Consider the following 27,539-nt stretch of genomic DNA (forward strand, 5'->3'; position numbering starts at 1 on the left):
CGAACGTGAAATTTCTTCGTCAATATTGTAATCTTGGGAAAAGTAGCGGAATGTTAACTTTACTTCTCAAGAGACGGGCAGACCTACCTTAGTTTTGATCCGACCATATGTGTTTCTCATAAAAAAAAAAAAAGGCACCTAAAATGAACGTGCTTCATCGGCCGTGACATCGGATCGGGAAACGAGCCCACTTGACATTATTTTGCGAGTGCTGGGGCAATTTTGAAAGAAAAAGCGAAGTTAAGGATTATTATGAGAATTGACTACTAATACAGGTACTCAATTGAAAAATTTTCCACTTTCATTTCCATCAGCGGTCGGGCTGTGCTTCGTCTTTCAACAATAGGATTGCTGGAGGAATGCTACATCATACGATCCGTTGCGATTCGCAGATCGCAGGATAACGAGCGGCTTCTGTAACCTCTGGGGGAGATCATCAAGATTTCAACTTTTGCTCTTCAAGAGACGACCGAGACCCACCTTGCTCCAGATCCGATCGGGGGTGTTCGGGAGGAGGAGGAGGAGGAGGAGGAGGAGGAGCTGGTCGTATGTGAGATCGACCCATTGCGGTTTGTGCAGAGATTTTCATGGAAGGGATGATCTGCACGAGAGTAGAGATCCTAGGACGCTTCTGGGTGTTCTGGGCAGCTGCAGAATTTCTGCTTCTGGGCTAATTAGCAATGCTCTGTGCGAAGATTGCTGCGATCGTTGCTTGTTCTTCTGGAAGCAGTGGCATCTGGTCTCGTTGATACTAGGATTCGCGCTCGAAATGGTAATAGTCTGCTAATCCTTACCCATCTCTCGTTTCTGTTACTTCATGCGCTCGAATGTAAAGGTTGGGTATGTGCTTGACATTGTGGGTCTGCCCTGGAGCTTCGCAATCTTTTTGCAAGCAGCTTTCGTTTCTATGGATCGAACCCAATGCGTTCCGTTGTTTTACCCGTGGGTCGGCGATGGTGCCTCATTGTTTTGTTTCAATTGATATCAATTTTAGTGATGAGAGCTGTATGGATTGGAAGTTCACTTCTTGGGGGGGTTTTGAAGTCTCCATTCTGATGTTCACAGACTGGAACCTTACCCACTTACCCATAGATTGTGAAAATTTGGCTCTAACTACTTTCATCAGATTCTCGTCTTAGGTTTTGCAGACTCAGGTGGAAGTGGGAAGAGGAGAAGTAGTATAGTAAGAGTCGGATGCAATCCATTGAGGACGCTTTTATGAAATTTACCCACTTCCGCTGACGGAATGTCCTGTTACAGAACTTTCTGAAAGTCTGAGACAATTTAAAGGCGGTTTTGGAATGCCAGGCATGAAAGCATGAAACAAAAGAAAGTTCTCTTGGTTGTCTAGTGTGAGTCACATGGATGATGTTCTACTGAAGTTGCAAATGGACTCTAAATGTAAATAAGATGCATGACCTTGATTGCACGACTCTTGTTGCTTTTGCGAGTTGGTCGTTTAATTTTTTTTTCTGTTTGTCAACTTACCGCGTTAGTGCTGATAGAGGCAATACGCTATCTTAGCTACAGATGAACTTTCATTTGCTTGTTGAAGTAAAACATCATATCCGTGAGTAATGCCTTTGTTTAAAATTCTTTTAGCCGAGGTTCTGAAGGTAAATTGATGTCTTTACTTTAATGCGTGCAGGGTCATTCTTTTGCAGAAGCAGGGGATGCCCAGAAGAACAACTTTAATTTAGGAGAATTTGTGGGAGACTTAAATATTGAGGAGGATGCCAGCAGGTACATTTTGAATTTTCATATTTAAATTGCTAGCTCCTATTCTTTATTGATTACCTACTATAGGGAAATCTTTTCGTTTGAACTTGATTTACTAATTATTCCATGCTTTTCTAATCGTTATTATCAACCATCTGTATAGTGATGATATTTCGCTGGAAGGTCTTCAACAAGAATTGGAAGAGTGTAAAGATGATGATGTAAGTGTTTCTTTTACCTGAAAGTATACGGTATGGTGTTGAACTATGGCGCCTTCTTCTATCTCCATCCTTAGCTATATGCGTTGTTCGGTACAAGTCTCGTGATCACATATGATTTTCTCAATGTACCATTAGCATATTTGCATCCCCACTTTTCAAAAGCTAAACTTTGCATCCTAAGCTCTTTATACTCTTCTCTGCGCTGCACGTGAGTCATTAGTGAGCTCCGTTGATCGAAATTCTGATCGTTGACAATCCTACCTTATAACTATGAGCGGACAAAATTTCCCTGTTGGACCGTTTGCAATATCTTGCCCTTTCTCCCCCTTCTTGGATTTTTGGCACTAAAAATGTCAGCTTTTGCTTGAAAGTTTTCTGCTGGAGTGAAATTTTTGTGTAAATTGGTTCAACTTAATTATTTTGTCGTCACAAACTTCTTTAAATGAATCACTATCAGTATTGTAGAGAATATCTTTCTAGTTGGATGAAGAGATACTTCGAGTCTTTAATATTTATATTTTTGGTTGCTCAGTGTTAGGATAATTAACTATTAAAGCCTTCATCTAGCTTTTAGAACAGTTGGTAGTGGTCCCACCAAATCTCACACTTGGCATATCCTCCATTAGATTCATAAATTTCATGTTCAATTAGTTGCAAGTCTCATATACAAGGGCAAAGTATATTTTTGGTCCTTAAGCTTTGTTGCTCATGCTATAGGGCTTTGTCTAGCTTTTTTTGCGGGGAGGAATGTTCTTAAATAGGTAAAAATTTCCTGAGTGAGATGAGAATCTTACATTTGGAAGAAAAAAAGCATTGCCAATGCCTAAGGCTCTATGTCTATGGAGGGAAAACCATACAGTCTATTTCTTGATTTGAAAGAGGCTATCAATGTGACTCAACCTGGTGAGTTATGGGGAATGCTTGATGCAACCGCGTTAGTATACTCACCCTACACTGAAACCCAGTGCTTTTTAAGTTTTCTTTATTAATTCCTAGAAACATCTTGAATGGTCCATATTTAGAGTTTGGGTTGCATCATAGTACCTTTATGCTATTGCTGTTGTTTTTATCAGAAAAGTGTTGTAAGAACTGGACAATGACCCTTTAATTGATGGCGAAGCATTAAGAGGAGCTTTTTCAAAGAGCATTGTATTGGAAGTTCTAAGCCTTTTTTACCGAATAAATTGTGAGTCTTAACTTTTTGATTTGTACAATATGGTTTAAACCTTTTTGAAATGTTGCAATGTAGTCCTTCCTGATATTGGTCCTTGGTAAGAGCCTAAGTGACAATTGTTTCAGGACTTGCTTGTTTTCGGTAAAACAAGGTTACGACTTTTTTTCTTGGTTGGAAAGTTTAGGAATTACAAGGTTATTTTTCTTGAGGGTTTTATAGGAGAGGTACCTGATCGTGTTACAGATATGTCTTTAGCTTTCAATAATTGATACTGTTGTTGACATTTGCAGCTTAAATGTTAATATTTGCAGCTTAAATGTTAATTGTACATTGTGCCTTGTTTGTACATGTTTAGTGAGTAACTTTTACTCCAGAATGCTGACTTCTGTTGGATCGGTTGATATTTGTGATGGATAATACAGATTGGACTTTTTTTATTGACATTAGTATATCTTCAACTACCATTTCCTGTAGGTAGTCGCCAACATATTGTCCAAGGGTACAGCACTCCGTGATTACACGAAAGGGGTGGAAAACAATCTTCGGCAAGTTGAGTTGGACTCAATTCAGGTCTGCAACTATTTTAATGCATGTTTTGATTACTGGCGGCCTATTTGCATTTTGCTGTTATGTGTGATTTGCATTTGAGATTATTTTATTTCTTTGCTTAGTAGTTGGGGTAACACAAGGAGGTCTCATTTCATATTCATAAGGACGCATCCCTGACAACTGTGACAAGAGTGGGTCTGCAGATCAATAATATGCCTGAAGAATGTCTGATTAGGCTGACGTTTAATTACCAACAAGCTTCTATCTCGACCATGGATCACTGTTCTTTTTCTTTTCAACTTGATATGCTAAGTAGCACCGACACCGACACCGACACGCAACACGTGACACGACACGACACGACACGCCGACACGTCATTTTCAAAAAATAGAGAATTCCGACATGTTAAGACACGTTGTATATTAAATGTATATTTTTATATATACATGATAAATTATCATTTTTATGATTAATTCAATCAAATTAATTTGATTCAAATCCACAAATAAATAAATAATAAAAAAAAGAGTGTCGGACGAGTGTTGGTGTTGGACATTGACACGGAGGCCTCCAGAGTGTCCATGCTTCCTAGGATATGGACTTAAGTCCGCTTTTGCTTCCCTTAATTTATGTTGTGTGCGCAATTGGGTTCTCGATCTTCTTTTACTCAATTAAGTCCTCTAACTCACTTAGTTTATGCAATCAAAGCCTCCCTCAATGGCCATTGCTTATTCCGTTAAATTGTGAGTGACAGAGCTGACGTGGCAAAAATTGACACATGGCGGTTCTAAATTTGAGTGCATTTAGAGAGAGAGAGAGAGAGAGAGAGAGAGAGAGAGAGAGGGTAGGGGGGGGGGCATTGCTACTGTCTACATCCTTGTTAATGGTTGAAGAGGATGCCCTAGCAAGGGTCTGTGATGAGGGTCTGTGCCACATCAATGCGGCTTGTAAATTTCAACCATGTGAGTAATTTGATTCTGTTAGACATGGCCAGGGCAATAGGACTTGATTGTAAAAATCGAGACAGTTAGATGACTTGATTTCGCACACCAAATATTGAGGACCACCTGATGTGTGTATAAAATAAATGAAGTTAGGTCAGGGCAGGTTGTCCCCCTTCCCCCAATTCAATGAAGTTGGTGATGAATCGTGAAACAGCGTAATTGAGTCATTGAGATCGGCACATGCATGCAAAACCGATATCATGAAAGAACTTTTTTCTCTGTGGTGCTTGTGTTATGTCATCTATTTTCATGTTCCTTTTGGATGATTTGAACTTAAGATGTATCAATCATAAATAATTTTTTTGGCAGGACTATATAAAAGAAAGTGATAATCTTGTCTCTCTTCATGATCAAATTCGGGAATGCGACAGCATATTATCACAGATGGAAACTCTACTTAGTGGTTTTCAGGTACTTTGACCTGCTTAGCTCTTTACCTATTATTTACTCGCAAATGGATCGCAGATTCACACTCACTGAAGGACGAGATAACATTTTTTTGGACGATGCTGTACATTATTAAATAAACACATTGTTCTGCTGTGACTGATAAATACTTGGATAAGTTGCTCCAAGAAAGGCTTTCCTCTTGTGGAATTCCATAATTAAGCATTTTACTTTCAAATTTAGGCTTTGTTACTGTATGACCAATGTCACAATTATATTATGCCTCTTCTGATTATCATGCCTTGGATATACTGATAAATGGATTGTTTATCTGTGGATGGGTAATCTGTAGAAGGAAATTAGGTCCTGACATCAAGTTTCCTCAACCACTCATAAATTGTGAGTAGCGTGGGGTGGGGAGAATGTCTATATGGCTTCATTTCACCTGTGTTGCATTCTATTTTCTTCGCTAATTGCTATTTGAATCTTTTCCTTTGACACGTGCTTTGCATTATTCAAGTTATTCAGTGTAGGGAAGGGCATTCAGCTTGGATACCTGTGTTTAAATTGCCTTGGTCAACATACTTCTGTTAAAAGTTAAACTTGCTCCAATTCTTTTTTGGGGCTTGCCTGTTATCTAGCATGCTCATTTAGAACTAACATTTAGTTACATGTCTCTTAGTTCAGTCGGTTTTGGTAAAAAACCTTACTTCTGCAGGCTGAGATTGGGTCCATTAGCTCGGATATAAAAATTCTTCAGGAGAAGTCTATGGATATGGGTCTCAAGCTGAAGAATCGCAAGGTAAGTATCATCATGGTTGATGTCTGCTTTGTAGTATGTCTTCTTTTCTAGCATAGGCTTATGCTTTGGTATGGTAGCCTTTTTTGTGATAAAGAAAATGGTGCGTTTTTCTCATTTTTCCTGTTTTTACTCTAATGTCTTAATACTTGAAGATGACGAGTCCTTTTCATTTGGTTTGAGGTTTTATTTTCCTGAGAAAACTTGCTCAGCAAACTATTGCCTTCATTTTTTTATGTTTGGGGGGTTTGTGGGTGGGGGGTTGGTTTTGGGAGGGAAGGTGGGGGTACTATATTTATTTTCAAGCTTACAAGAAAAATATTCTGTACATTGGATTTATTGTGACGTTCTACCAGATTTCCATGGCAAAGCAAAGATGTACTTCTTTACTTCTAACTGATGTGTTCCTTGAGGCACATAAAAATTTTATTCTGTAGAAAGGCATTTGCACTCATGAGGCTCTTCCAGGTGGGGAGGAGGGGGAGGGGATTCTTAGCAATTGCATATAACCTTAAGCTTACAATTTATAGAGGGTGTGTGTTTGTTTATCTATCAAAACCTTAAAGCACGTTATAATTGTAAATAGATGTGCTTGAGGTGAGGTGAGCTTTTCCGCTGCCTTTGTAAACTAAAGGTACCTCTTTTTCTAGTTTCTGCGGTAAACCTATAAGCTTAATGTCATCCAAACAGGTGGCAGAATCAAAATTGGCGAAGTTTGTTGAAGACATTATTGTCCCTCCAAGAATGGTGGACATAATTGTTGATGCAGAGGTACTGTTTCCTCTCTTCCAGTCTCTTTTCTCAGTCATCTACGTGGTGCACTTTTTATAATCACTAGCAGGGAGCCTGTGCTTGGACAACTTGTTTAGTTCGTTTAATGGAAAATTCAAAAAGAATCAATCAATGCATTTTTTTTCCATGAAGAAGACTTTCATTTGGGTCATAAATGAAAAGGAAAAAAGCAACAAATAGTTGTTGATGCAGAGGTGCTGTTTCCTATCTTTTGGTCTCTCTTTTCTCAGTCATCTCCGTGGTGCACTTTTAGAAGCTCTAGCAGGGGGCTTGTGCTTTGACAACTTGTTTAGTTTGTGTAACTGAAAAATGGAATTAACTTGTACATCTTTTTGTCATGAAAAAGACTTTCAGTTGGGTCATAAATAAGAAGGAAAAAAGTCGACGCATCTAATTTAGAATGGCACTAATGTTATGGCAATGAAGAATGAAGATAACACCATGCCGTCTACTGTGCCCATGGAGTTGCCCTCAAGCAAATTGTAGATATGTGACAAGGACGAGGGTGATTTGGTAGCCCTAAAAACTGTGGGTCCTAGAGAAAAAATGTTACATTAAATTTCCACTACTAACTTTTCCACATCTTCAATACAAGGCAATACCAAGTTCCCTACCCATTTTCTTAGCAAAAGGTATATTATGTTCTGTGTCGTTTGAATCTTCTTTTACCCTTTAGCTTGAGATATTTAAAACATAATTTTCTTTATCATTCAGGTCAATGATGAGTACCTGCGAACTCTTGAGATTTTGAGTAAGAAGTTGAAGCACACCGAAGTGGATCACATGGCAAACACATCTAAAGCCCTTAAAGATGTTCAGCCTGAGCTGGAAAAGCTGCGCCAGAAAGCTGTTTCAAAGGTTGTTATCTTGTCTTATAAATGCATTGACATGTAAACCCTGACCTAGTCTTGTATATTTGTGTGCTCCTTATTTACTGTAGTTGGCGTACCTTTCTTTATGTCCCTTCACACTTTCAGGGTTTTATATGTATTAGATTAGATTGTGTCCTGGTCAATTATCTAGAAGAAGATCCGACCAAAAGAAAAAAAATTATGTAGAAGATCCAAATTAGTAGTTTCGAGAAACTTAACTTCGGCACTTATGTTAGGTTGCCAGATGGACAATTATAATATTTTTTGAAATAGTATAGAAAGGCATCAAGGGCTACATATTCTTAATGAACTGAACTTTGAGCTGATTTTAAATTCCAAATGCTAAATGAAAAGCTAAAATCAAAACGCTTGAAGCATAACTCACCCCAAACACAGTATGAAATATAGGCTCTTATATTCCTTGAAAACCTCAATGTTGAAGTCCTGAGTCCTCACTTAATAGCACTTCCTACGAATGATGAAATGCATGCCATGCACGGTTCACTGAGTTTCTGTTTGGCTGGGTTTTTGCTAGTATGATCACTATAAATAATAGAGTCTCATTACTAACACTGGCTCTGAACCAGGAGATCTTTGGTTTGAATTTTCCAATTGTATCACTGTTGCGAGATATTGTGAATTTACCACATCCATCTGATTTTGGTTGTCAGAACATCCATGATGCAGATTACTTTTCCTAATCTAAGTATACCCTTAGAAAATAGGGAAAAACAAGCCTTCTCCTGACAGTGATACTTATATTTTTGTGGTACTACCGAATGTCAATATACTGGCAAACTCTTAGAGATCCACTTGTACTGCATCTCTTCTATGTTAATAGTATCCTTGTACTTCATCTGATTTGATTCTGTCGGTGTTAGGTTTTTGATTTCATTGTTCAGAAGCTTTATGCATTGAGAAAGCCCAAGACAAATATTCAGATCCTTCAACAGAGTGTTCTTCTGAAGTACAAGTAAGTGGTCTCTTGTTATTTTATTAATTTTAGTTTTCTTACATTGATTTTGGCGGTTGTATCTATTATGGTTTGACTTGTTATCTTCGGATATGCTGTCTAGTTTCCTAACAAGATACTTTTGGTGCAATAACAAATTATTATGATATGATGTTTCGCATAAATCTCACTGTTAATTCCTTACCTATATGCATATAACGCACCATGATGCTTATATAAGTGGTCTAGCTGTTTGGTTTAATAAATGCAAAGCAGCAAATATTGGTATACGCTCTGCAATACCATCCGATTGACATTACATGTTTTCTAGATATATTGTTTCCTTCTTGAAGGAACATGGCAAAGAGATCTACACTGAAGTTCGTGGAGCATATATAGATACGATGAACAAGGTAAACACATTTATATTATTCCCAAAATCCAGATCATATTTTGCACGACTAAGTAGTTTACCTTACTGAGCTATGGAAATGATGTATAATATGAATTTAGAGTGGCACTAAATCTGCAAATGTGTGTAGAATGACATTGGCTGGCAGAATATTGAGTTTTACCTGTCCCATGATGTTACATTTCCCCATCCCAATCAGGGAAGTCAGGGTTCAGTTGCAGCGGGTTTTTCTCCCATCCATATCAAGACAAAGTTTTTGGTTGTAGTTTGTGGACTTTGATGGGTTTATGAAGGAACTTTTTGCGAATGGGAGAATTCAAAAACTAATGTAATGTGATAATGAGATACCTATTGACTAAATGCACTTTGCACTGAAAGTTGTTTGCTTTAATCTATTCCAGAAATGTCTTACCTCTTAAGCTATGCTTCTTTTTCCCGATCTTATTTATTACCTCCCTTAGCTAAATGTGCATTTGTCATGAGCGCTCATGTCTCAATTTATGCTCATCATCTTACTAGGAAATCTAGTTGCAGCTTTCTCAGTTCATTTTACGTGGCTTCTTTCTTGTTTATATAGACATGCTCATCTTCAGCACAATATAAGGTTGTTCCCATCTATGTATAGGTGGCTAAACATGTTTGGCACTGGTTGGCTGCAGGTTTTAAGTGCACATTTCCGAGCTTATATACAAGCGTTGGAGAAATTGCAATTAGACATAGCAACATCTAGTGATTTGATTGGTGTGGATACCAGGAGTACGAGTCTATTTTCTAGAGGAAGAGAGCCCTTGAAGAACCGGTCTGCTGTATTTGCTCTGGGGGAGAGGATTAACATTTTAAAGGTTTAATTGCTGCAACTATGATCTATAATTAGCTTCTTTAAGATTAAGGCCTTATGCACTTTCTGATGAGAAACTTTCGTCAATTGTGCATTCTGATTATGTGGTTATATTATGGACCCTTTGATAGGAATTTCCGTGCTGTTACTAGAGGGAATATAATAATTGCAACCTGTTGAGTGTCTGGCAGTCTTGATCAGTCGATCATCCCACTTAATTTTGTTGATTACCCCTTGTCAAATCATGGTTTTCTTATAGCAGACCACTATCTTAAAGGCCAGCCTTTGTGCATGAAGTTATTTGAATTTACGAATATCCAGATCTTTTATGCATGACTAAATATTCCACATAGTGAGTAACTAGTACCACTTTAGGCAAAATTAGTTATATAACTTGGCTAAATTATCTCATTTTGCAAACAAAATATTTTTTCCTGAGCACCAAGGTTTTGTTGCCACCCTCCGCCTCTCTGTCTTCATCTTGGTTAAATATATTCTCACGGCATGTAATATAATGACTGCTGACAGTTTTTCTCTTGCTGAGGATGGTTTAGGTTCATGTATATTTTTTAAACCTACCTAAAATTGTCAAAGAGCTCATGAAGAACATATAGTTTCTCAAGTAACACGTGAAGAAATAGAGAACTTTCTGACCTTATTATGTAAAGATGTTATTGCACCCCTTGATTTAAGAAACTCTTGAAATTTTCCTTCTTTAGTTTTTTCTTTTCATTATGTCTCTGTCACACGAGGGAGGTGAATATGATCTCATATCTTTGGTTTCAGGAAATTGATCAGCCTGCATTGATTCCACATATAGCTGAAGCCAGCTCACAGAAGTACCCATATGAAGTACTCTTCAGGAGCTTACACAAGCTGCTTATGGACACAGCCACTTCTGAGTACTCAGAGCATTCTCTGACTGTTAATATCTTGTTTATCATTAATAAATATATGATAACCCGGACTCACATTTTATAGGTATCTTTTCTGTGATGACTTCTTTGGAGAAGAATCTATCTTTTACGAGACTTTTGCAGGTTGGTTGGATTGCATTCCGTTAATTGACATGAAGCATCTTGTCCTTGTCCCATTTGCCATCCTTGTAGTATGTCATGTATATTTAGGTGCATTTAAATTATTTGTGACTATCTGGATGCTACAAGTATTCTTTTGAATAACAATAAATCGGGGGTTTAAGAGTTCCATTTAGACTTTGAATTGATTCTCTCTTTCACAATCATCCACCAATGTCTGTAGCAGCCACGAAGATCACTTATGTGTTGTTACTTGGATATAATCAGGTCCTTTTGCTGTCATTGATGAACACTTTGGTACAATACTTCCCAATTGTTATGATGCTATTGGTCTAATGCTTATGATACGGATAACACACCAGCATCAGGTAATGTTCGTGAATCTTATTTAATCTGCAGTTCTTTCTTTGTTAAAGAGCTAGTGCAGTCCAGTGAAGTACATTTTACTTGAAGTCATAACATAATGCCAGATGATGATCAGCTATAAATTTTGGCGAATATTTCTCTCACATTACTCTGCTGGACCTAGTCTCAGAAGTTCATAATGCCTGCAGCAAATAAGAAAAGAAAAACAACTGAGGAGTCGCACTATTAGTTGAACAATAAATGTTCTTTTCGAATTGTTGTTAAAGTTACGATGTTCGATTCGTTTGCATTAAGTGATTAACTGGTAAAAAAATACTTGACTGCCAATTTTCAAAAACCAATTTCTACTGCACAAATAACAACAGTTTTCGAATAGACTTCGACTGCCAACATCAAGTGATTGATTGGGTCAAAAATACATGACTGCCGATTTTGCTCTAACCATTTTTCACCACATAAACAAACAACTGGTTTTAGATTAACTTCAGCCATGAATTCTCTGCAGCCATGAATGCTAATGAATTTTCATTTTGTGAAAATGGTTGGTTTTGTTATTTCCTCTTAATTGGTCTTTATGTTAATATTTCCTTTCTTTTCTTCTTCAGCTAATTATGTCTCGGCGACGAATTCCATGCTTAGATTCATACTTAGATAAGGTTTGTATCTTCTCACCACATATCATTTAGTATCAATTGGCAACCTTTCTCAGTTTGTACTCTTCAAGTTCACTTAGAATCTCATGTGCATGCATCTTCAGTTTGGGTGTGTTTTCAAAGTTTCACATATTGAGCAAGAAAATTGATATCAGATTTTGATGTTTTTATTGTTGGATAATTGAAAGCGTATTAGGTACAAATTTCTTTAAAAGATTTAAGCATGGTAATAGTAATAATTTACAAGTGGATATAATGGGAACTTGATCTTATTACTGGACGGGGCGTTATGTGTTATATATGGAAGAATATAAAACCTGCTGTGAGTTTGTTGGAGCAATTTGCCACTGCTCCTACGTTTATTTACTTTATGGCAACTTACTATCGACTGAAAATGAGCAGGTCAATATTTCTCTGTGGCCACGCTTCAAAATGGTGTTTGACTTGCATCTCAACAGCCTTCGCAATGCTAATGTGAAGACATTGTGGGAAGATGACGTCCATCCTCATTATGTCATGAGGCGTTATGCAGAATTTACCTCATCACTTATTCACCTTAATGTTGGATATGGAGATGGGCAGGTAAATATGCTGATAACAAGGGTTGGTTTAACTCTTGTGAATTGATTAATATACTCCAAACTCATTGTTTGCAGCTAGAATTGAACTTGGAGCGGCTGAGGATGGCTGTGGATGATTTACTCATAAAGCTAGCAAAAACGTTTTCAAAACCAAAGCAACAGATCGTGTTTCTTATCAATAACTATGACATGACTATTGCTGTTCTCAAGGTAGGTTACAGTAATTACGTCATCTCACGTACTATCTTTCTCTAAATAGTATCTTCTCAGTCCATGGTCCACCACTTTGCCCCGCCGTAAAATATTGACTATTTTCCAGGAAGCCAGCCCAGAGGGTGGGAAAATTCAATTGCACTTTGAGGAATTGTTGAAGAGCAATACATCATTGTTTGTGGTATGAAATTTACCTGTCATATAATAGATTTCACATTTCATTGAAGAAGTTAAATCGAATCTGAGAGACCACAAAATTTGCTTTTTTGCTAAGAAATTGTCGTGGTATTGTGCTTCTCCTCTGCAGGAAGAACTGCTTCTGGAACACTTCAGTGATCTGATCAAGTTTGTAAAGACAAGGGCCTGTAAGTACCTATCGATGCTAGCTCCTTTATTGGATGGATTTTAGTTTCATTTATGCGTGACCTCTGTTATTTTCCTTCCTGCTCTCGTCATTTTTCAGCCGAGGACCCAAGTTCCACATCTGAGCGGCCTATAACCGTCACTGAAGTTGAGCCAATTGTGAAGGACTTTGGTAACCGATGGAAGGCTGCCATAGAATTGATGCACAAAGATGTGATTACCTCTTTCAGCAACTTTCTGTGTGGTATGGAGATATTGCGAGCTGCTTTAACTCAGTTGCTGCTTTATTATACCAGACTTTCCGATTGCATAAAGAAAATCCAGGGGGGATCTGCACTTAACAAGGACCTCGTGTCTATATCTTCAATCATGTATGAGATCAGGAAATACTCTAGGACCTTTTAGGTTCTCTTAATTAGTGAAACACAATTTTTGTCTCGGCCTGTGGAGTGAGGATATCACATGCAAAGATCTCGAGCACTCGCCCTTCGATTACACATTTGCTTGCGTGTCGATTATGTATTACAGAGGGTTTTTCTGGCTAAGCTTTTTGAAATTCAAAGTTTGATTATCTCGGGGCACATTGTTTTGTTGCGGCTACTTTAAATAGGTGGCACTTAATCATCACAGATTTTATGATATGATTGCAGCAGTACATGTGCTCATGTAAAGAGGCAATTGTTTTGTGATGTAGCAACAACCGTTCTTCAAGTACATGAGTAAGTCTCTCCAATTTGTTGAGATTCATTTAAATTCTGACCTTGATTGGTGACACTTGCATCGATTTTCTCAAGTCACAATTCTGCAAGCAATTTCACGTATAGGTGTTAGAAAAGATTTAATGCACCTTGATATTTTGTTGTTGAAGTTACACGTGGAAGAAGAAACTCTTGGGAAGAAGTGGTGGAAAAGATTTAATTCACCTTGACGTTGTTGTTGAAGTTACACGTAGAAGAAGAAACTCTCGGGAAGAAATGGACCCTGCATTGCAAGGGATATAGAAAATTTACCAGCGATATCAAGAATAGTAGATGGTGAGCAAGGAAAATTCCAACGGAAGGTATAGTTTTTGTCTGTCCTTTTGTATCGGAAAGATGGCAACGGCCTTTACTAAACAAATTTCGGCCCTAATATTTTGCTTTAGGCCCTTCTTTAAAACCTCTTTCTACCATCAATAGCCGTTGCCATCGTCTTGGCGGTTGGCTTGGAGCAATCGTTTCTGGGATGAGACATCAGCCTGGTCCGGATAGTTGCTATAGGGCAGATTCGAAGCAGAGGCATGGGTCACATTGTTCGACATTGCCCGAAGGCGAATGAGCTGAAGGTTTAATCGATATTGAAGGTGATGAGCGTGACATGGGTGGAGCTGCAGCTTGGACATGGCCCTGAGTAATAATAATTATTGGATGGCGGAGGAGGCGGGGCCTTGACAAGCCCCTCCGCCCACCGCCATGAGCTTCTTCGCATGGAACTGCCTAAGGTTCTCGGCAGCCTTGATGGTTTGGGAACCGAGGGCATTGGGCCGCTCCTACCCACCATCAAGTTTAAGCAGCTTGGTTCCGAGATGACAGACTACAAAGCGTGATAAAAAGAGAGACGAAAACAGGCATGGACACTCTACAATAAACAACTAAGATGTTACGACTAACTAGCGAAAAAAACAGTTTCTCTTTCAGTTTGCTTAGACCTAATCATGAAAAATCGAGACCAAACTAAATTGAAATGGATCTATGCTGTTCGGTTCACAAGCCGAAACCGCACAAGCACCCCAAACAAACCAAACCGGTAACTTCTCTTTCGCTCAGTTTAGCCGAACAACCCTACTTTTATCTCACCCTTTTTGAAGCCCGCAATGTGAAAACTACATCAGGCGCTCTTGGACCATCACGCCGTCGTCTACCCCAATCAATCATAAAACCAGAAAGATCGGTACATCAAAACGGCGATTACCTTCCCGCCGGCTAATCGAAGAGAAAAAGAACCAGAATGTGTTTGCTTCTTTCCACTCCTTTTCTCCAATTAAGTTGGAAGCCCCTTGTGCACAATCTCAGGAAGAGAATCAAAGCACACCCAGCAAGTCACAAGGCAACACAGCCAGTGGAGAGTGACTTTGTGCATTTAATTCCCACCAACAAAAGGAAAGAGCACATGGCAATGTTTCCACCAATGAAATTGGCACCATTCCACATCCCCCCCTCCCAAAAACAAAAGTTGGGATCGAATCATTTAGTGAGGAGCGGGCCCACTTCGTCTCAGGGGGACCGGTTCCTGTGGGCCCATCTCTGTTTTGTCCATTTTGTCATCGCACCAAAAAGATCCAACGGCAGCCCACGGCCCACAAACCTTATGTTATTGGACAGCCTACATTTATGGCCAAAAGAGAGGAAAAAAAGTATTTTATAATCACAATCGCGGTCCCGTGACCCTCTATTCGGAATTCGACACATATCTCCCGGTAAAAGCGATTTGGCAATAAGGGTCCTTTTTTTTTTCCCCATCTGGCGATCGGATGGCTTGAAGGATGCACGTGCCGAGATCATCGAAGCTAGCTTGTCATAATCGGATGGATGGTCTCGAGATCATGTGGCCTTTTTCTTCATTTTACCGGATTTCAAGTATCCCACAAGCACCGATGACCCTAACCGATTTGACAGATCTTATCTTGTTTCGATGTCCTGTTCCGTTCATTCCTACCCCTCCCTATGCCCTCCTTGCATCACATGCCCCGCACTCCTTTAGGATGGTCCCCTCACTTACTATTTTTCTTTTTGGCTCTCTTTATTATATGATATGACTGGTTAGAAAAAGCATAGTTTTTCTTTTAAAGAAAGATCATATGAATTGGGGGGGAGGAAGGCAGGGCGGGCGGGGGTGGGGAGGGGGTGTGGTGTGGAACTAGAGGGAGTAGAACAGTGAGACAAATGGCTGAACCAATTAGACTTGCCTAAAGTCTCTTTCTTCCCCACTTTATAGGACTTTTCATGGAATTTACCGCGTTCAAATGATACCCAAGTGGCCACTCTTCCATATAGGAATGGGGAGGTGGGAAGTTCGAATCCTCACCTTTTCAGGAAAATTGGGGGTGGGGATATTTAGTTTCAGATGTGGAGTTCGATTCTCACGCTTTGTAAAGAGGTAGAGTAAAAGTCTGAGAGTGAGTTAGGAATTAAAGTAGGACAAGACCAAAATAAAAAATCACGTACCGCTCTAACTTGCAGTCGGTTGACTGTTGAGAATACTCGAAGTCTTCTAGAGGAGTTACAGTCTCTCTCGTCCTCTCTCTCTCTCTCTCTCTCTCTCTCTCTCTCTGTCGTCCTTTTATGGACCATGAAAGTGAGATTCATTAATTGGCCAAGAAAACCATCAATACACAGAGGGAAACAACTGTTGATATGTAAGTGGAGGATTCTCTTCTCGTTATATGAGAACTAGGTGACTACGAACAGGTTGGCAGTTTTCTTTTAAATCGACTTTTTGGACATTTTTCATTGGTTTTTCATGTTGGAAGTCCATGAAAGTGAGATTCATTAATTGACCATCAGATGTTGGGTAAGTATTCTGGGATTTTCAAGAGAGAGCGGAAGAGAGAAGTCAAGGATTATATCTTTTGTCAATAGATATTGATGGCTCTATTTATAAAACATGAGAAAGACTAACAAAACCATAATTTCCTTTTTTTTTATCACTTACTAACTACCCATTAATATTTTTAAGTATACTTTAACATTGCTCCTCAAACAGGAATATTCTTGCATATGATAGGTGCAACTTTCTTCTGGAATCTGCGACTAAAGCGCTGTGTAAGCCTCCTTACACTAGACAAGGGATGTGGATAATGGCACACACACATCCTTGATAAAAACCTTGTAGAAATCAACTAGAAGCAAACTAAACTGCATCACTCCACGATGCTCATCTTTGGCTGCTCAATAAAGGTGTGCTTGACTTTGGGACTTGAAAAGGATGGGAAAAAAAAAAGAAAACTAAAACCAACAATCTAACGAGAACAGTAGCTTGATTTTGAAAGAGAAGCGGAACCAATGACCATGATCGAGAACGATGCTCAGCAGAATGACATAGAGAACAAAGAAGCTCGACTTGTGGGAGACTTCACTAGACAAGGATGCTGATAACAAGACTAACAGGTCACGGGAAACAACAACTCTCCCAGATGATGACCAAGAGATCGGCAGCTCACGAGATAGAGTTTTTCTTAGAGACAATCGGAGCAGATCTGAGACCACCACAAGTTTAGGAAGATGGTGCTAATCTTGAATGCCGACTGGTTGTGGCTACTTTCAAGAATGAAGATCGGTGGGCGAAAAACAAACAACTTGGAATCATGAACAGTAGTGGTCTCAGTGTCAGGGTGGACGATGATGGCAAAGGCGAGGTTCCGTTTATCTTTTTCTTAGGCCGATGGCAATGTAAATTATTTTAGGATTTTCAAGAGAGAGAAAAGAAGAAAATAGTCGAAAATTACATCGACACTCAATAACTTGATAAAAGAGAACATTGATGGCTCTATTCATAGATTATGAGAGACACTAATAAAACCCTAATTTTCTTTCTTTTTTATTTTATGACCAACTCCATAAATATGCTTCAACATATTGAAATATGTTTACTCTTATAGAAAGCCCTTGACAATACCTACAAACCAACCCGAAAAAGGGTACTTATTTCATACTAGCAAAAACGAAAATTTGCTTACTAACAAGTGTGGCAACCTATCTGACCAAAAAAAGCCTATCTCGATTATCTTTTCGTGTGGTTAATATACTGATCTAGCTTAAAGGCCAAATTTATGCCAAAATAATAAATAAAGTCAAGGACTTTCTGGGGAAAAAAGAACAAAGATAATTTTGTTCTTTGGCTCCCTATTACACGTCGGAGTACATAATTGTAAATCTGTGTGGGGGTGCACGTTGCAGCAAACTTCGTTGTTCTTTTCATGAGTTGCATATGCAATTATTCCGGTAAAAATTGAAACCGTGAAGCATTGTTTGCCAATTTTGTCCGCAGCCTTTTTGTCAAATATAGGAGCAACGTTGGATTTATTGTGGTCGTACCAGCACTGCAAAAACAGTGCGATGTTGATCAGATGGTGTTGTTTCTGCTCCTTCCTGCTCGTGCACTTGACTTGTCGTGCATCATACCTCATCACAGACGCAGAGAGAGAGAGAGAGAGAGAGAGAGAGAGAGAGAGAGAGAGAGAATTCACTGCTTGATTCTTGGAGTTTACTTTGATGGTGGTGGGTCTCTCTCGTGAGATAATTACAGAACCATCTAATCGTTCTTCTGTTCGTATAATTGTCTTCTTCTGACCTTTCTGCGCTGCTTTACTACGACGAGCTTGGACTTTAATAGGTCTTGGCTCCATGCAATAACAAATGCTGATTGGAAAGGTCGCATAGGTCCCAAACTGTCCTCTCTTTCTTCTTCCCCACTTTTGTTTCTTTCGAAGATTTTGAGCGGGGTTTGGAACAGTGAGATTGAGGCAAAAACAACAGTATCATGCTGTAATGGGGAATCGGAAAGATGGGTTTTTGATGAAATTGGCCAGAGTTCGGACATGTTGAAGTTATATCAATAGCGTTCGCAACGTAATCCTAGAACATCACCAAGATTTAGGTTACTTGGAAGTATGTGGATTCGCATCAAATGCAAATACCGAGAGTTCAACTCGCCGTACTCGCATGTGACTGTATGAAATAGTAATTACATAACCGGCGTATTGATAAAAGTAATCAAAGAATATCTTCGTCCACCACAAAGCTCGTGGCCTTCTCTCTCTCGCTCTCTCTCATTTTCCATGTGATTCTTTCATATATGCTCGTATTGCGACGATTCCGTGACCGAAGCAGACGATCGTAATGTGCACCATGATAGAGAATCTTCGTCCATCACGGACACCGCCGCTAAGGTCGGGTCGCGGTCAGGGGAACGGCTTCTAAAAGGGACCGTATAAGGCTCCAAAATATACCACACGGGATTCTACGGGCGGTTGGGGTAATCCATACATCATACGGTCCAATGTCACTATCGGGTCTAGACATCATGATGAAGCCGTACCCGGAGCGAAGTCATGATCGCAATCGGACGGCAGACCATGAAGGCCGAAGTAGACGGACATCGGTACGACGTTCGCACATAATGCAATCACTCCCCTTTACAGGACTGCACCCCCGCCAACGTACCCCCGTACGCCCCACCACACGCAAGCCCCACCACAAATCAAATTTGATATAACAGGTGGAGGTGGTGGTGGTGGTGGTGGGGGCCGGCGGCGTGGGCCCCGAATTCCGGCAGCAACTGGGCCTCGCGCGAAATTCCCCCTCATCTCGATTCAAGTTTCTTGGCCCATTCGACCGAGACCGGGCCCACCAACCACGTTGGAGGAGGAGGGGAATAGAAATCATGCGGATGGATCGATGATGGTGTCGTCTTCGCCTTATCCTACGCTATTCTGTGCTCCGTCCTCCTGCTAAAACCCAAGACCCGTCGCAAGAATCCGCCAACATGCCATCACCTCAGAACCCCATCATTCATCCGTTTCGGAAAAAGCGTGTTTGGCTTCTTGCGGTGTTGCTCTGGTGGTATCGTTGAGAGAAAAAACGTTGGAAGATCCGTGGATGGCGCTGATGGGCATTATTACCATTTCCATGACATGAAGGAGTGGATTGTTCTTTCTTCATTGTACATTTGCCAGTTTAGTGCCAGTAGATTATACCGAAACGATGTCTAAGCTGCCATTCCTTTCCTGCTGCGCAAGTTCCACCTTCATGTCCTAGCTGTTTGCAATGTCCAATACGTACGATCACTCGACCTTCAGTAATGTCCATTTCCGGTGCAGCTATGTTAGGATCGTGGTCTACCCTCTCTCCGACTGCCTTGTTTCCGGAGGTGGAAAATTTAATTTCTTCTTCGGATCTCTGGTTTTGGACATTAATCTTCATGAGGTGGGAGGACTAAACTGCCGCGCCCTTCCATGTATTGCCATCTTCAAGACCTAGTCTCGTCTCCGGCATATGGCTAGAACACGAGAGAAAGGAAACTTGAACATTTGCTATTTCCCACACGCACACCTGCCTCTCTCGCGACCTTTTTGCATCCGATCATCGCGACGTGCTGTAATTGCTTTCATAATCTCTTGCTCTCGTCAAACGGCACGAGATCATATGTGTTAGCCATGGCCACATCACCTTAAAGTTTCTCCATTACAGGTGGAGTGTAAAGATCTCCCTTTGGCAATGCTTCCTTTGCAAGCCCTCTCCTAACATTGAAAACCAATCGATAAAGGTGCACACATGCATGATGGGTATTATATTGTTTATAGAGCAAAAGATACAAAAAACCCTAAACTATGTCTATCGTGACACATTCACCGTAAATTTTTTTTGTGACATCAAAAATCCCAAACTTGTACTTGTATGACACATTTGCCCTCTGTTAAAGTTCTGTCAATGAGAACTGTTAAAAATCTACCTATATGGACGTCGGAAAGCAAACGGTATTGACATGGCTAAGTAACATAAAAACTGTCGTTATTTTGACTGAAAAATCATCTAACAGAACTTTAACGGAATGGAAATGTATCGCATTGGTACAATTTTGGGGTTTTTTATGTCACAAGAAAAAGTTTAGGGTAAATGTGTCACAGTGGGTATAATTTAAAGTTTTTTGTAACTTTTTCCCTTGTTTTTATAAGATATGATTAAAATATTTAATTGATTTTATTTATATAATTATTATGCATAAATAATATGTACTAACATAAAAAGGGAAGTAGGTTCCTATTTTTCAGTCCTTGATATACCCTTTATTAGGGATAATGACACAAATAGTCCTTGAAGTTTGGCTGAATGTACAATTTGGTCCATGAACTTTTAATTTGTTCAATGTAGTCCCTGAACTTTAGCCTAATGTTCAATGTGGTCCCTAAACTTTTGGTATATGTTCAATTTAATCCCTAAACTATATGAAAATGTATAATATAGTCCCTGAATTTGAATTAATGAAATGACTACATTGAACATTTTTATAAAGTTCAGAGACTATATTGAGCATGTACCAAAAGTTCAGGGATCACATTGAACAAATTGAAAGTTCAGGGACCACATTGAACATTGGGTTAAAGTTTAGGGACTACATCAAATAAATTAAAAGTTCAAGGATCAAATTGCATATTGAGTCAAAGTTCAGGGACTGTTTGTGTCATTTTCCCCCCTTTATTAATGATAATGGATATATATATATATATTTTATGTGTGTTATCTATGCGAACTTAATAGTTTTACTATATGGTTCATTTGACTATCTCATCTCGATGGAGATATAATGTATGAATACAACCTAATAAATTATACCATCGTGATATGTATACTGTTGTCGGTAGACTATCTCTATAAACAAGCCAGCCATTAAAATTATGCTTGCTAATATCAATGGTCCAAATCAATTGATACCAGTCCATGGCTGGTTCCTCCTGTCTGAATTCCTTGTATATCTCTTTACAATAGTATGTTTGCCTAGAGATAATAGGTGTTAGAGCAAGTCTTAACTTGAGAATACATCGCCAACTTCAAGCCTTATTGCCCTTTATGTCGAGTTGTATAATGGGAGTACCTCTACAATTAGTGTGATGAATGTCTCCTTTTAATATCTAGCTTATTTTAAAATTATGATAAATTTTAAAATTAATTAATAAATATGTTAATTACTAGACGATATTCTACCTTTGCTAAAACAAGAAGTTTTTTCTGCTATAAAAAAGGCAAGCTTCTGTATTTGCTCTAGTTTTTAGACTTACTCTTACCTGATTGAGATATTAAAAATTATTAACAAATAAAAAAGCCAAACGGATGCTTCCATGGAACAAAGTGCTCTTAATAGGTAAATAAGATGGAAAGTGCCTTTTTCTAGGAAAAATAGTTTGTAAAGAGTATAGGTTTGGGTAAAAAAATCTTGATGTTTGGCAAGAAACCCACAATATACAAATTTAAGCTATTTTTAATCAAAACTCTACATCACTCTCAGCACTTAATATTATCAACACACAAAATTTATCGTTTAGCGGTTATGAGAGCACTCATTCTGTCTTTGATGAAAAAAAAAAACTCTTCAGTCTTTACGTGGCAATTCAAGTTTTTAGACGTAGAGCGAACAAAAAAAGTCAAGGGCTTTGACAAATTTTAGTAAAGCTAACATAAGAAAGTACACTAGAAGTCTTAAAGTTTATGCACCCAATGCAATCGAGTCCGTTTAATGAACAGGACTGTTAGTCGCTTATGGCACTAGGAATTTGGCTGCGTGAGAGCCTTAGATTACATTTCTTAATAATGGTTTTGGATTTGATCAAATATTAACTTAGGTACACTTTTTTATAAAAGATTTAGGACTCGATTAAATCAATTGAAATGTTTGAAACTTGAATTACTTACATAAAGTTTAGAGCTTTTAACTTACTTATCTTGAGATAAACTAAGATATGATAATAATCAGCAGTCCATTTACTCCTCCTCGAATTTCAAAACCATCCCCATGTTCAAAATAGCCCTTGTGCCTTTTCATTGTGTCCATCATTGGTTTCGATTGCTCTACTAGAGTGCTTTGTTGGTGTCGGAATGCTTTATTGAAATTGTCCCTCGTATTGGTTTCTCTCTGTCTCTCTCTGCTAGCTAGGTGTCACATTCTAATGTGGTGTTGGTGTGGTTTATGAGGTACCAAGTAGCCACGAAATCAACAACTTAAGATAAAAATAAAAATATGAGAGAGAATTAAATTACTATGCATTAGGAAAAACCCTTTCTTAGTTAGGTCTCCAACTTTTCTACAAAAGTTTCATGAGATCCCATGTCCGGCTACTTAAACATAAAGAATAACATCATTTTCTTTTATGAAGTATTTGTTTTACATATACACGGCATAATTCGTTTATTTGATGTTAAACGAATAAGGAACTAACCAACCCAAATTCAAATCAAGTTTAATTCAATTGTTGCACCTTCATAACACGAAAATGATTGTTGATCCAATCTTAACCTTCTTAATCAACTTTTCAATTATACTATCTTGGAAAAATGACACAAATGATTCCTGAACTTTGGCTCAATATGCAATGTGGTCATTGAATTGTTAATTTATTCAATGTTGTCCCTGAACTTTTGGTACATGTTCAATTTAGTCCCCAAACTATATGAAAATATTTAATGTCGTCCTTGATCTTGAATTGATGGAAGGACAATATTGAATATTTTCATATAATTTAAGGACTATATTGAACATGTACCAAAAGTCTGAGGACTATATTGAATAAATTAAAAGTTCAGGGACCATATTGAGCATTAGGCAAATATTCAGGGACCACATTGAAGAAATTAAAAGTTCAAGGGTCACATTGCACATTAGGCCAAAGTTCAAGAACTATTTGTGTTATTATCCCTACTATCTTCTTAGGTACAAAAACTATGAACATGACCGTTTGTGCTTAAATATTTCTTGCACACATGGTATGGAAAAATAGAGGATTTCAAGCCCCACCCATTTGAAAGTCTTGACAAGTGAAGCTTTATGTTCATGTCGTCCCATATATTATATTACAAGAGCGTCTCGACTGCTTTTTTTTTTTTTTTAGTATAATCTCACATTGCACTGCAAAAACAAAAAGAAAAAAAGAAAAATCAATCCACAAGCTGGAAGGTTAGGAGAGAAAAAAGATAATGTATAAAACGCCTTCCATTAGATTGATGTTCGATTTGATGTAGAAGAAAAGCAGAACATAACGATTGGGGGACCATGAACACCCCATACCTTTATCTCCCAAATAAAATCAAAAGAAGATCCCCTCTTCACATGGTGGCATGTGGTTCCCTTGGAATGGTTTCAAAGAAAATTTTCATCCAATATATATATTTTTTCTTGGAGCCATTTCCTATATGCTTGAGAGTACTAATTTCCAAGATGATCCAATAATTGCATGAGTATGGCTACAAACATGGAAATCTTGATGACCAATTACAAAACCTGATACTAACATCTTCATTCATGCATTGATCATTGCATACGGTTTTCTAGTTACATCTCTTTTTTAGGTTTTTATTTGCACTTTCCAGATGCTATTTGGAATGTAGGGTTAGCAATTATTGTTGGTGTGTTGTATTCGTATTTCTAATTCAGTCGTATCCCATTTGTATTGACAGAACATGCATTGTAACGTAAGAAAAGATAAATGTTTTACTTATGATAACGTAGTAATTCGTGTCCATGGACAATATTCTTTCATTGAAGGATATTTACTTTATATTTCACAACGTAAATTGGTCATATTTAGAGTTGTGCATCTTACCTAACTTGATGTGTGAGATATGAATATTTAACGTATTGTTATGAAATTAGGGTTGATTCCCTTTTTTTTCTAAATTTTTACTTGATGTAATATCTGATGTGAGTGCACAAAGAAGTATTTCTTTACAAATCTTCTAGTTCCGACGTGAATGGCTTGTTTCTTACCAAAATTAGGCTTAGTATGGTGAGGGAAACTTCCTGCTGCAAAAGGAAATAATGATAGTGAGTACGGGAAGAATTAAAAACTTGTGTACCCAATAAATAAAAATTGTATTTTTATTTTCCAAGAAGATTTTCAGTTCCTTCAAATTTTTCTTTGCTCGGCAGAGCCCAGTCTGACATCTTCTTGCATACCCCACAACGCACTCACTTAAGAAAAAAGCAGGAAGGGGTTGGTTTCGAGGGTAAAATGAACCCTACTTACTGTCTTCTCCTTCTTCCACTCGATAAAGCTGGTTTTCTCTTGCAGATTTGTGCTAGAGTGGTCCATGAAAGCCTTTTGTATGGGCCTCTCTCTCTCTCTCTCTCTCTCTCTCTCTCTCTCTCTCTCTCTCTCTCTCTCTCTCTCTCTCTCTCTCCCTTTCTGCTATATCAAGAGAGAGTGTGTGAGTGTGTGGGCGTGGAACTTTGTGAACAGAAGTTAGAAGATTGAAGGGGATGTGAGATCTGAGGAGGTGAAAGTGCGTGCAGCTTGGAAATTTCAAGTCCTGTCATGCTTTTCCACAGCTTTCTTGAACTTCTTATCTTCCAGTCTTTTGATCTCTCTCTCTCTCTCTCTCTCTCTCTCTCTCTCAAAAAAGATTGAAAAAAACATCCTTAGAAGCTCAAGAAAGCTGTGGGAAAACATGGCAAATTCAGGATTTTTTTTTTCAAGCCATTGTGTTGCAGAGAAGAGAAAACTATCTTGATATTCCTCTACACATGTTGTGAAACTCAGCAGCTTCAGATTCATCTTTATGGTAACACCACTTGTTCTTATCCTCCCTTTTCTGGTTGTTCTTTCTTTTTGGGGAAATGGCATGGTGAATTGTCAGATCTAGTGCACACAACACATCTCAGCATACAATTGCAAATCAAAACCTCCACAATTTTTTGTGATAATTGGGTAATTCGACTTAATTATGCATTCTTCTTTCTTAGAAGTAACCATGGTCGTGACTTGTGGCATAAATTCAACTGAATTATGCATTTTTTTTGTTCCGTGTGCAATGTGGGTTCATCAGTGTTTCTGAGAAAAAGAAGGTGATTTCTGCAACTGATTTACTTCTCTCTTTCTTATAATCTTTATCCACTGCAACACGTTTCAGGCCATGCATGGAAAAGGGCCGTATTTTCCTAAAACAAAAAGAAACACCATAATCTCCCTTGTCGTCAGTGAAATTTATGAAAAACATTTCCATTATATCCTGCAAAAAACCAAACAAATTCTGATCACTCGATCAAAATGGTGAAAACGGATTGGTGTTGCAGGGGAAGATTCCTTCATCTCCAACACCAGTAATCATTAATTTATAATGAACGGTTCTTCCTGTTGCCATCCCTAGTTGTCTTACTACATCGTTTCCTATATTTCCGTGAAAAAAAGGTTAAACTTTGTCACCATGTGACCTCAAGATTTTACCCACATAAACCCACACACACACACACACACACTCTCTCTCTCTCTCTCTCTCTCTCTCTCTCTCTCTCTCTCTCTCTCTCTCTCTCTCTCTCTCTCCAGGATATTGTCCATGCTACACTCACCTAAAATACCAGTTCAATCACATTCCAAAAAACCATAAAACTTGTGGAATAATACGTATTGTGATTGGCTTTTGTCAACCACCTCATCTGTAGAATCCGTCCGTAGGTGTATAGTTTTTTACCCTACCTAGTTTGACTCTTTCAGAATCTTCCTCTTTTGCACAGTGCTTTTAAAGGTATACTGCAATCTTAGTAAAAAAAAATAGCCAAGTACCAATTAACTCTTGCATTTTCCCACCTGCTAAATTGAATTGAGGATCTTTTAACTGCCCATTACAGGTTGAACATCACTTCATTGGATCTGAATTCATGAACCCATCAAGAGAAAAGTTGAAGAACGTAGAAGAAATGTCAGGACAAAGCACGTTTTCTCTCTCACACATTCACCATACGTGTTTTAGTTGGAGAGAGAGAGAGAGAGAGCAGGTAAGGATCTGTTGCAATTCTGACATGTTTCGCTTTTCATATTAGTTATTAATAGTTTCTGCGAGTGATTTTTTTTCCCAGACTTGTCAAGTTGGAATGGTTGTTGGGTTGAATCGCGCCGGATGCTCTCAGCACGTATGTTTTCTTGCTCCAGATTCAGTGCATCTCTGCAGAGGTAATCCTAGTTTTCAGATTCAATCAATGTTTAAAACATAGTATAGTTCTATTTTTATTTTTATTTCATTTTTCAAACATGAAAAGAGTTGAAAAAAACCCATCAGGTGATTTTAATATTCGAATTTGAAAACTATACTGAAATGCAATTTTCAGCTATATTTTTGCTCAATCATGGTAAACCACACAGGCCATAGATATACATTTTCAAGAAGCTTCCATCTCTTGGCCGTAAACAAGAAGCTTTCAATACTTAAATGGGTTCAAATGGTTTTCATCACACCATGAAGCTTGCAAATATTTCTAGTTTAATGCAATTGAGATGTTTTCCAGTCCACATTTATATATGCAGCCTAGAGAATTATGAGATGAAAAGATGGCTTTTGGTTCTCCAACTTCTCTATAGTGAACAGATTTGAGACCGTTGTGACCAGCATTTGCGAAAATCTCATTGTGCATACATGCTGTGTCAATATAGTTCCATCTCCCGCACATATATAGCTCAGAATAGTAATTAGTTTTGTGGCAAGTATTCATTTCCTAGTTGTGACTATGATTATCGTTAGTATGTATGATACTACATGTACTCTTGACTTTCGACAGCATTTTAGTAGAAGTGGGTGGATGGGCTCTTTGAATAAGCTCAGTTACATTGTACTTGAGATTTGATGTGGGAGGAAAAAAGGATCAATTCACCAGAAGGCCATCCTCTCCGGTCACTAAGTCTAAAATCAAATCTAGAGGAAAACAAAGTTTTCAATACGCAATGTAGTAACTCTGCCAATATCATACCTAAACATAGTCCTATGAACAAGTATTTCATTGTGGCAAATGGAAATACTTGGAGACATTATATCATATAGATTGGACCTTATCGAAGATATATTCTTAATTATTAACAGAAGATGACAACAAAC

General features: G+C 38.4%; 1 protein-coding gene and 2 long non-coding RNA genes across 3 annotated transcripts; all 3 read left to right on the forward strand.

The window, feature by feature from the left end:
* The first annotated feature begins 348 nt into the window (after positions 1-348).
* On the forward strand, positions 349-13,690 carry LOC115691235 (vacuolar protein sorting-associated protein 52 A). Its single transcript, XM_030617837.2, has 20 exons — positions 349-772; positions 1,649-1,743; positions 1,883-1,940; positions 3,589-3,684; positions 4,978-5,079; positions 5,774-5,857; positions 6,545-6,625; positions 7,361-7,504; positions 8,400-8,491; positions 8,802-8,883; positions 9,542-9,724; positions 10,507-10,622; positions 10,702-10,760; positions 11,025-11,125; positions 11,729-11,779; positions 12,179-12,358; positions 12,433-12,567; positions 12,677-12,751; positions 12,878-12,935; positions 13,034-13,690. Exons 1-20 carry the CDS (start codon positions 770-772, stop codon positions 13,336-13,338), a joined length of 2,100 nt encoding a protein of 699 aa, XP_030473697.1. The 5' UTR covers positions 349-769; the 3' UTR covers positions 13,339-13,690.
* A 10,827-nt stretch (positions 13,691-24,517) lies between these two features.
* On the forward strand, positions 24,518-25,255 carry LOC130136101 (uncharacterized). The gene is made up of 2 exons (XR_008815154.1): positions 24,518-24,959; positions 25,080-25,255. It is a non-coding gene; the product is annotated as an uncharacterized LOC130136101 (long non-coding RNA).
* Positions 25,256-25,947: 692 nt separating this feature from the next.
* On the forward strand, positions 25,948-27,263 carry LOC130136102 (uncharacterized). The gene is made up of 2 exons (XR_008815155.1): positions 25,948-26,623; positions 26,813-27,263. It is a non-coding gene; the product is annotated as an uncharacterized LOC130136102 (long non-coding RNA).
* The last annotated feature ends 276 nt before the right edge of the window (positions 27,264-27,539 follow it).

The sequence above is a fragment of the Syzygium oleosum genome, unplaced genomic scaffold (genome assembly GCF_021117445.2).
Source record: "Syzygium oleosum isolate NSW1041296 unplaced genomic scaffold, Sole_v2.1 Sole_v2.42, whole genome shotgun sequence".
Taxonomy (NCBI): domain Eukaryota; kingdom Viridiplantae; phylum Streptophyta; class Magnoliopsida; order Myrtales; family Myrtaceae; genus Syzygium; species Syzygium oleosum.

Excerpts from the sequence above, each read along its gene's own strand:
- LOC115691235 (XM_030617837.2), top strand. Across the intron at positions 10,761-11,024 it reads CTTTTACGAGACTTTTGCAG|GTCCTTTTGCTGTCATTGAT; the intron begins GTTGGTTGGATT and ends GGATATAATCAG. Across the intron at positions 11,780-12,178 it reads TAGATTCATACTTAGATAAG|GTCAATATTTCTCTGTGGCC; the intron begins GTTTGTATCTTC and ends GAAAATGAGCAG.